At 49.4% G+C, this 10,594-nt stretch overlaps 1 protein-coding gene across 1 annotated transcript; it reads right to left on the reverse strand.

Annotated features, from left to right (window-relative positions):
* Positions 1-8,812: 8,812 nt before the first annotated feature.
* LOC128720847 (cyclin-dependent kinase 20) lies at positions 8,813-10,126 on the reverse strand. The gene is made up of 3 exons (XM_053814547.1): positions 9,923-10,126; positions 9,137-9,823; positions 8,813-8,860 (listed from the first exon to the last, which is right to left on the reverse strand). Exons 1-3 carry the CDS (start codon positions 10,124-10,126, stop codon positions 8,813-8,815), a joined length of 939 nt encoding a protein of 312 aa, XP_053670522.1.
* Between the last annotated feature and the right edge of the window lie 468 nt (positions 10,127-10,594).

Raw genomic sequence — 10,594 nt, forward strand, 5'->3', positions numbered from 1 at the left:
TTTACCGCCGGTACCATGCAGCAAAGTTAATGCAAACGAATTATGTGCAATTATTGTTCTGTTTTATGCTGGCCGAAGAAGCATATTCGAACATCGATGAATCGCTAGAGCAGAGCTTATACAGACGATTGTTTGAGTTAGTAATGATAAACGTTGTTACAGAAAAGGGGCTCATTGTTACAGCATTAAGTTAATAAAAGCATTTTACACTGCACTGGATTGCAACGCCAAACGGGAGAAAACGGACGATCATTTTTTAGAACTTTGGGTCGTAGAGAGGTGCGTAAGGGAATTAACGTAAAGGATCAACCGGATACATCAACCAGCAAGCGTGTATGTATGCGAATATGTATACATAAATAAATTTATATATATACATACATATTTACAATGACAGCATGATTGAGCGTTTTTTACGGTATTTGTATTTCTAAGATGGAGTGTAAAGCAAAAGAAGAAACAAAAAAAAACCTTATCGAAAACGTTGTGATGAAGAATGAAACTAAAAGTGTTCACTTCGGTAAAAGAGTTTCTTAGCCGCGCTGCTGAGGATGACTCAATGTAGCGGATCTGTAAGACGAATGTCGCTGTCTATTGCGCTGGGCGATCATCCAATCTCTCACCAGTGAGGAGAAGAAAGTTTGTTTGGGGCAGAGAAAGTGAGCAAACAGAACGCGACAGCAAGAACGGCAGAAGCGGCAAATGAGAGAGTGTGTGGGCGCGCACGGAAAAGGATCTATGTCGTAAGAAAAACACCGACCCGTGCAATGTAACATCAAAGCAAAAAACCCGTAGCGAAGAAACGGCCAAAACTGCCGCAGGGTGCGATGTGGTTTGCCTTGCCAGCGCACGGGCTTCGATAAGCAAATGTTGTAAAAAGAAATGAATCATAACGAAACGACAATAGTCTCTCGTATATTTTTATGTTCACTTCCTTTGGTCGCCGAATATTGCGTATTGAACGCTACGAAAGAACGTCCCCCGGGAAATGGTGGAAATAATCGCTGAACCGTGGTAAGTATTGTGTGCGGCAAGGAAACCGATGGTACGTTTTTTTGTGTGTGTATCGTATTGGTTTTCCCGTAGTCGCTCCATGAACCGATTCGATCCGACCCGGCTGTAACATCATGCCTGGTATTTGTGGTTATAATGATCTCTAATATTTGCCGGTCGGCTGGGTTGGTTTTATTTTAAATTACCAGGATAATGTCTTTTTTTGTTGTGTCGCTGTTGTTGTACGAATGCAATCACAATCCACGACGACAGCCCACGCTTTCCGGTCCGCGTAATTTTCGTCATGTTTTGGGTTGTGTCGTGAGTATTCTCCTTTGTTTAAACTATCCTTTGAGGTCCTTGGCTGATGAATGGATCGATCTTAATTAGCGAATCGTGTTTGAAATATACCACATTCATCCCTCATCTTCAACGATGGTTACTTGCACCACATTACGAGTCATCATTTCGTGTTTAGCTGCGCTTGGTGCAGTTGATAACGGCAGTGGAACACTTATATCAGACGGCGGCGCTGTTGTACGCTGATTCATGCCAGTTTGTGTGACGCATGCTTTTGATAGTTAAAAAATGTGCAATAAAATATGGTATCGGTGGGGTGGTTTTGATGGGAAAGTTTGCCCAAATATGCACGGCAACCGCGTACGCTTGTTCGTTTGAATAATAGAATAACTTTTGGCAATTTGAAGCGTCCATATCGCATCGTCGGTGACGAAAGTTTCCGGTAACAATTTTCTTGTGTGTGTGTTTTTTTCCCTTTTCCCGATCACCGGCTTCGATGCCCGTTTGGTCAGACGCTCATCCATTCCAGATTCGTGGAAGCAAACGCGCTTTAAGCAAACTGTTTCTTAGCTGCATCTTTCCCGTTCCAGTTTAAACCTACCGGGAACCGATCACGCACCGTTCGTGCCACAGGTAGGGCTGTCTGGTCGCGAATGGAAAATTAAAATTAACCCCAAGGAAATTTAATCATCTTTAAAAGTTTCGAATAACGCCAGTATTATGCGCACATTATCACGCAGCTTATTATCGTAGTACGCGGTTCCGCTGTGTTGCTTAACGGTTGGTAAATAATTGCGATAAAAAAGTTGCGCCCTCTCGGTCGCGGTAATGATGATGCATTAAGCCTACTGGCAGGCACCCCCGGTTACAGGTGGGAACGTTTTCATAGAATGGTAACGTTAATCAGAAGTTATAGTAAATACATTTTAATTAGCGCAAAGCGCCATCAACCTTCCACGTGGCAACGCAACCGAGCGGGTTGAACAGTTTGTGGAACGTGACGTGCTGCTTCTTAAAGGCGGGATAAAAGGCACTTTATTTTTGACGCAGGGCAAAAATTAATAAATATTTTGTTGTTGCTAAACACCGGATCGACGAACCAACCAAACCAGGCCCATGATCGATGCCATTGGGGAGTTATGGTGGAGGCGCTAATGGCGCAGCATGTTGCTGAATTTGTCATGCTAAGCGTTTCCCACCGGCGGGGCGGTTGTAAATTCGCACAGCAAATTATAACCCGCGTAAGTCAGACAAATAACCAGCGGTCCGGAAAATGGAACAAAAGTGTCCCCCGAGAGGTGCCAAGCTTGGCGCGTGTGCACTCAAAATTTGTACGCCTCCGTTGTGGCCCACCCAACCCTCGGTGATGAGATGATGAAAAATATCCGTCGACACGAACCACTAGAGGTATGGGTCCCAAGGTCCTGCAGGACGCTATACAACGCTAGTTTGTCCCACCAGCAAATGGCACTGGCACAAGTGGCCAAAAGTCCCATGCGCACCGCCAACAGTCTGGTGATGATAATTGATATCAGGCTTAAGGAAGGTGTGGGAGGGGGCGGACAGTGGGGTGGGGGCGTACAAAACCGTCTTCCACGTCCGGTCGGGTACGAATGCTGGAGAATGGAAATGTTCAATAGACGAAAGACGACACTCGCTTGACCAACTCGTCCACCCACGCCACCAGCGCCGTTTCCCCCGTAGGGATGGCATAATCCCCCCCCCCCCATTGGTGCACTTTTCCGCCTTTAATGCGTTGGCCCTGGTCGGGTGGTGGGCTGGGGCACGATACACCACCCACTGGGCAGGTTTAAAGCTGCTCGTTTCGGAAGGAACCGCCGGCGAGTGATCCTACTTTCACATTTGCTCGTGCAGAAATCTCGCTTCGAAGCAAGGCATCAGGCTTTTGGGCAACATTCGAGCTTCTGGAAGTCTTTTGATGGAAGCTTTCTTCTTTTCGTTTTTGGCTTCTTCTGCTTCTTCTTTCCCTTCCTGGCTGCCTCCTCCTCATTATGTAATACTTATCGTAACTCTCCATTTCGGGTCCCTTTTTGCTCGTTTCGCTCGGATATGTACGGGATATTGTCGAAATTGTTGTCCGTTGGGAGTCATCGTGGGAGTTCTCTCCTCCCTCCCCCCACCCGTCGTTGTCGTCCCCCCCCCCCCCCACCCACTCCCCCAGGGGGGCATAAATCGCCGAAGTGGCAAAGAATCTAAAAATGAGCTTACCTGTTTTGCGTGTCGTGTTTGCGCGAGGCGTACCAAAATAAGAGAGAGAGAGAGAGAGAGAGCCGATGGGATAAACAATACAGCGAAGCATTTCCGGGGGGTGTTGGGGGACGGTGGATGGGTCAATTTGAAAAATTTCACTCACCCAAACCCGAATCGCCAGTGCGAAATGTGACGAAACAGGGCCGGGAAAAGGGCGTCTGCTTTCGGCGAGAGGTGGCGCATTCGCGAAGGCTAAGCTCTAGCTGCTGGTTTGTATTAACTTTTGCGAAACAATGTTCCTTGCCTCATCCATTCGTCCAGGTGCGTGGGTGGGCGAGCGGATGGGCACCGCAGGGATGAATTCTTCACACAACAGTTCCAATCCAACTTGTTTGTTTCTCTAAACCACCTTCAGGGGCTATGTGGTGGGGGAATGGGTGCAGCACAAAACACGAGAACGAAAAGGCATTAAAACGCCATTTAAACGCAAATACGAACAATTAAATTGCGCAAATAAAAGTTGCAAGAAACGGCCGCCTCTTTACTCGCCGGTTTGCGCCGGTAAAGCCTGCAAAGCTACGCTCAAAGGACATCACGTGTGGGTTGTCTTAATTTGTCCGGGCTTACGTGGCACCCTAGCTCACCTGACGAACTGCAAAAAGCCTACGCGTGTGTGTGGGAGTATGGAATTACAAAAAAAAAAGAATATATACATCTTTCGCAAAAAAAAAACCTGTAATCAAACTTTGCTCGTCTCGAGTGTGCTTCGAGCAGCATCCCAACTATGGAAGCGGTTTTTTCTTTGGTTCGACCACCGGTGTTTGGAACTTTCTCCTTTGCTGCTCCTTACACTCTTGATTCCCGGTTCCAGAATTTTTCACCATTTCGGGGGAGGGGGTTTTGGACGATAGACTGAAACGCGTGACACCCCGCGTAGTTTGCATGTAAGCCAACGTTGACAGGCGGAAACTCAGGTCAGAGAGACGGGAGCCGAGAGCAAAAGGCGTGTAAAATCGCAGAAAATTCTTTCCGACCAAACCCGAATCCTGCCACCAGCGCCCAGTCAGGAGGATACCGTGGAAGTGATTGCTGATTGAATTACCACGAAAATGTCTCACCGAAGGTCCTGCTGGGGGATTTGGGCGAAGAATTTGATCCAGGACACAGACCCAGACCCGAACCCGGGGTTTTTCGTTGCTCGTTATGAGGTTCCTCCGTCTGGTCAGCCAGTCTGTGGGCGGTGGGCGGTTTGAGCGAATGGAAATAAAATCTGAGCATCTTCGTCTCCGCTGACGAGACGAAAGGATAACATCTGTCCGTTAATGGTTGGCTCACGGACCGTACTCTCGGCACTCGGGGTCCGTGCCTTTTTTTTTTCCACCCACCGTTTCGTTCGTACGTTTGCTTTCGAGGGCCGCACGCTGGGAGAGGAAAAGTCCGAGGAGCAACAACAACAACAAAAAAGCAGTCTCATAAAAGAAAATAAAACTCCCCCCGGGAGTGGAGTGCTTTTTTTCTTCCTATTCGCCTGTCCGCTTCCAAAAATTGGGAAGTTTTTTTTTTCGGTGGCCACCATCGGTCGCGATGACGGAGCTGACGGGGCTGGTTGTTTTTTTTTTTCGTGCATCTTCGTTCGAAACAGAAAAAAGGAATATAAAAAGTCGGCCAACACCGCGCGGATACGGGCACGGGGATATAACTGCCACACGGTCACGGGCTGGCAAAGTCGAATCCCCGGTGTGGTGCCAATCGGTGTCACGATTATCGTATCTCAATCAAATGGAATCATTTAATTCCAGCTAAATTTTCCGACCCAAGCCGGCACGAGGGGTTGCGTGTGATCTTCTGTGATTGCTCTCGTGCTGCACGCCCTTTTGCCGCAGCATTCGGGGATCGTGTTGGTGATCCTTGGCGGCTTACGGGTGAAGCTAAATCATGCTTCGGTGCCCGGGATTTGCTTTTTGTGATGTGGCCCTCTCTCTGTGTGTGTGTGTTTGTGGCTGGCAGGCTGGCTGACTGGCTGGACATATACCCGTAAGTCGTAAAATCGTAAAATCAAGGGTCGATTCGGGGCCCAAGCCCAAACCCGAAATCGCAACTTCGCATCTTCGGCGAAGGGAGCAAAGATTACCTGATTGGCCGTTATCGGCATTGGAGTGGTAGAGGGAAGGCGGGTGAAGAGGTGAGGAAAGGGGGAAGTGATATAAAACAAAGACGTCGGTTAGATGTCGTTATCAAAACCCCGAAAGCTTCCGCATCCGGGGGCCACATAAAAAAGCGCACGAAAACAATCATCCTGGTGCGACACACCGAACGACACTTCTGGGAAGGTGATAAAGAGAGAGAGAGAGAGAGAGAGAGAGAGAGCCCCAAGGCCAGCTGGCGTGAAACGCTGCAGAAAACGGGAACTCGTTTTCCATTCATTGTTCTCGATGCTGGCCCCGAGGCGTGGGATGTGGGTGAGCGGGTTGACAGGCCGGAATTGGAACGTTGACCCACGGAGTCGGCACTCAGCAGGACGGAAACGAATGGCACTAAACGACGCCATTTTGTGGTTAAATATTTAATTTTTATGCATCAGCGAAACAGTCGGGGTGCTTAATTTCCGTGGCGCACGGAGGCGCACGAATTCGAACCAAGGTTCCAAGCGGCCAAGGTTCGATGGGAACAGCATCCGAGCAAAAGCAGAAGTTTTGCGGAAAGCTTTCGGAATTCTTTGCTCACCAAAAACAAAGAAAAAAAGGTACACAAAAGGACACAAGCGTGACAAGGTACCATCCATGATTAATAATTCAACTTTTTATCATCCCAGTCGGCGGCGGCGGTGGTTGCTATGGTGATTTAGACTCGCGGGCCTTTTTGAAGATGAATTGACCAGCGAAATGAGGGAAAAAGAAAATACCCTTCAAGCTTCACCTCCGTCGAGGTGTCTCCGTCGGTTTGTGTGTCCGTAAATCTTTTGGCACGGGGGCAAAAGGGATTATTTAAATTTTGCGCACAAACAGCACAAAGGGATTAATTACATTGCGGGCTGGAGCAAGCTTTTCGGTAAGCCGTGGGTCCCATTTTGTTCGAGCGGACTTAATCGAACAAACAAGTCGTTACTGGCACACTTCGCAGGCAATAAACGCTAATAAACTCCGCTGCACGGTGCGTCCCTCGGAAAATGCGGATTTGAATTACTGCGTGCGCAAAAAAAAAAAAAACAAAACGTCTCCGTGAAGCTTTGGCTTAAGTTCCCCGCAAATAGCATCTTTGCGTGTGCGAGCTTTCTTACACGGGTTTAGTGTCGGTATTGCGAACAATATGTGTGGGTGTTTTTTATATGTGTATTATCATTTTTTTAAACAAACTTAAGGCCAGCAAAATTGTGGTCTCAGTGAGTTCCCATACATTTCCCGCGTTCAAGTTGTCACTTTTGTGCTTGGAAGCTTTTGGCTCCAAAGCAGCAGCATCCCTGATATCTCAAATGCTAATGAACGATTCGGTTCGAATGTATTTTTGATTGTTTTTAAACAACTTTCCTGCATCACTTAATCCCGGTTTAGCAGGAATTTTTAATTTTACTCTAGAAAAAGGAGAATCGAAAAAAAATAATACAAATAATGGATAGGGCGAGTGGATTTCGCTTTGCAGTTTGTTTTATTTTCCCCAGATCAACCATCCCTACAGTGGTATCTATTAATAGATTGAGTTTTTTTTTGTTATACCCAACGTTTGGGAAGGTTTCATCTCGAACTAATCCCTTTTACGCGGAACTCGCAGAACATTCCTTCTCAGAACTGCTTCGCCGTGGAGTAGACCGTAACCGTTTGAGTGCAGATATTTTACTCCTCAAGCTGCCAGTGCTTCTATTTCGCTGTCCATAGAATGCATAAGAATCGCAATCGCAAGTGGTGATATTCGCACATTTTAATGAAAAAAAAAAAAAACACCCAAATATATCCAATAAGACGCCTCCAACGCCCCCACGTCGCGTGTCTTTAAAGCATTCATGATTGATCCGATGCCATTAGTCGAGGCGGCAGACGCGGCAAAATCACATAACCAGGCGGAATTCACCCGCGTTTGGCCACCAAAAATGGAAGGAAAATGGTGCCCAAAAAAAGGGGGGCCCATAATCGTCGTGCGCGTGTCCAGAGGAAAAATCAATTAGTCCGCTTCCGGGGATGGTTGGCTTTAGAAGTTTAGCCGCTTGCTCAAACTCAATTTCGCGCGCGCGACGAGAAGCTGTCCCCGGCATGAAACATTTAATTTTCAATAGCCCATCTCGGGCGGAAGGAAATTGAATTACTTATCATTAAATTGCTCCATCGAAGATTGATGGTCCACCGAATGGGAAGGGGAAGGGGGAGGGGAGGGCGAAATGCGTGGGAGGGAAGAGGTGGCGTTGGCCCATCTCAAGGAAGTGTTTTAGTTTCATCAATCATGCCCAAAACCTGCTAAATGTTGCATGCGCATTTGTTCGACTCACGGGTTAGATTTAGATGCCTCCTTCTCTCTCTCTCTCTCACACTCTCAAAAGAGTTCCAAGTCCCAAAAAAATGGCCTCTCAAGAACGTCTTAAACGCCACCCGGATCGCATTCAAGCCGGTGCGAATATTAAAAGTGATAACACACACACACACACACCCGCACGGCGACACCTGCAACTGAATTCCGTCGGAGTAGGTTTCTCGGTTAGTGTGCCCGTTTTTCCTTTATCCCCCCCACCCCCCTCCCAGCTGGATTCTGGACGGCGGCAGTACGTGCTTCACGCCCGTTTTAATTCACTCGTGCGTGGGCGTGCGTGAGTGTGTGTGTGGCACACAACGCCAAACCGCCCTCCCCCGCCACGGAAAGCATAATTGCGTGGATTTGTGGAGCACTCACGGCGGGACTAACCAGGGGTGCGGGGTGGGGGATCTTGAATCGCGCCGGGCCACTTCGTGCCAGCCACTTGCCCTTCCAACCGGCCCGTGTAATTGGGAGCAACAGAGTGAAAGGAAAGTTCATTGCCGTTTAATGGGTTTTACCGTCTGCTGTGCTGTGTGCGGCGTGTTGCGGGTGGACTCCGACATAGTGGGTGTCCTATCGTTGACTTTTCCCACCCGCACCACCCACACCTGCGCTTAGGTTCCATTGTTTCGCTCCACAAAACGCTGGTCTCTACTGGTGCGGGAGAATCCCGAAATCGCCGCCGGAAGTGAGTCAGGTCCATGCCCATGACGGTGACGCAGTGTGCGCGTGGGAGAGGGAGCCTGCAAACCGCCTTCCGCCCACCGTTGCTTACTCTTCGCGAGCGGGATGGTCCTGTTCCTGTTGCGAATTAATTTTCACTCGCCGCTGCGTCGCTGAAGTACGGCTGAAGCAAAGCCTATGCAACGGAGGTGTAATCAGTCGGCGTGTGGATGGAAAGTGAGTGAGAGAGAGAGAGAGAGAGAGAGAGAGAGAGAGAGAGAGAATGAAAAGCTGTTAGCACAGGTTGGTGGGTTCGAAGGAACGAGGGATCGATTCACCAGGGCACGGGTTTTCCGAGGGCACCGAATGGAAATAAAGATAATGGGAAAAGACAAATAAAACTGTGTGAGCGGTGTGGGTGGTGGGAAAGTGGCAATCCGGAAGGGCCAGTAACAAAAGGTTAAAAACCCACCTCGTCGGCCGTCAGGCGCTTAGCAGGATTATACCGCACCAGCCCATCGACCAGACCGATCTCGTCGCGCGTTGTGCAGCTGGGAAAAATGTCCTCCCATCGTTCGCCGCGCGAGTTCGGAAAGCGGATTTTGTCGTAATCCGGCAGGCTTCGCACTCCGGGCCAATCCTTCGCGTTCGGTGTACCGAGAGTGCGGACAACAAGCGCCAGTTGCTCGATATCGGTGGCTCCCGCAAACAGGGGCACACCACGGAGCATCTCGGCGAAAACGGCCCCAGCCGCCCACAGGTCAATGGCGGGTCCGTACCGTTGGCAACCCCACAGGATCTCGGGTGCTCGGTACCAGCGTGTGGCGACCTGCGGTGAATACACCTTGCTCCGATGGCCAGGCTGCTGCTGCTGTGCCTGAGATGGTTCCGTGAAGATTCGTGCCAATCCAAAGTCGGCAATCTTCAGCACGTCCCGTCGGTCGATCAGTAGGTTGGCAGGTTTGATGTCACGATGCATCAGTCGCAGTCCGTGCAGGTACGCAAGTCCTTTAAGCAACATGGCCGTATAGCGCCGGACGGTCGCCCGGGAAAGCGGGTTTTCCTCGTCCTTTAGCTTGCTGTGCAGCGTGTGTGGCATGTACTCGAACACCAGCGACAGACCGGCCAGATCGGGGTACATGTCCAGCAGTTCCAACACCTGGCAAGGGAGCAAAAAAAAAAAAGAAAGAAGGAAAACGTTCACCGATAAAGGTTATTTCAAAATGGCCGAAAAATGGCCCGCAAGACCACCACTCACGTTGTCACACCGGCAGTGCTGGAGGGCGCGAATCTCGCGAACCGTATTCAGCGAGACGAGTCCGAACTTTGTCCGCAGCGATAGCTTTTTGATGGCCACCATTCTGTCATCGCACTGCAGGTCGCGCGCCTTTACGACGACCCCGTGGACGCCTTCACCGATTCGACCCAGCAGCTGATAGCGTGGCGGCATATAATCGTCCATTGTGCGCTTTCGCTAATCTCGCGGACGAGCTTTTTCTCCTCACCGGTCTCGGTCTTGAGGCGGTTTTGTTTTCCTTTCGCCTTTTGTTGTCAAGAAAAAAGCGCAAGATTGCGGTTTTTTTTGTTGCTGCTGTCAGATTCCCGCCGAGGCGCTGTCGCCCACGATGTTTACTTTTAATTAGTGTCGAGCGATAAAAAATCGCACAAACAACCTTCACACACACACAGGGAAGCACACACACACGTAGCGATCGGGAGGAAAACTGTGCTGGGAAATGCTCACCGTTGCAGTGACGGAAGAACTGGCTTTCGGTTGCTGAAACCGACGCAGCTGGTTCACCGGTATGTGACAGGACTGGCGCCGTCAGGTACGCCCCAAACACATGCACGCGTTGGTCCACGGTCGCGACCGTGTTATGGTGTTAGTTAGGGCTGGCGCGTCGAGAAAGAAAAAAGCCGTTCGACTCTG

Source organism: Anopheles nili, chromosome 2 (assembly GCF_943737925.1).
Source record: "Anopheles nili chromosome 2, idAnoNiliSN_F5_01, whole genome shotgun sequence".
Classification (NCBI taxonomy): Eukaryota; Metazoa; Arthropoda; class Insecta; order Diptera; family Culicidae; genus Anopheles; species Anopheles nili.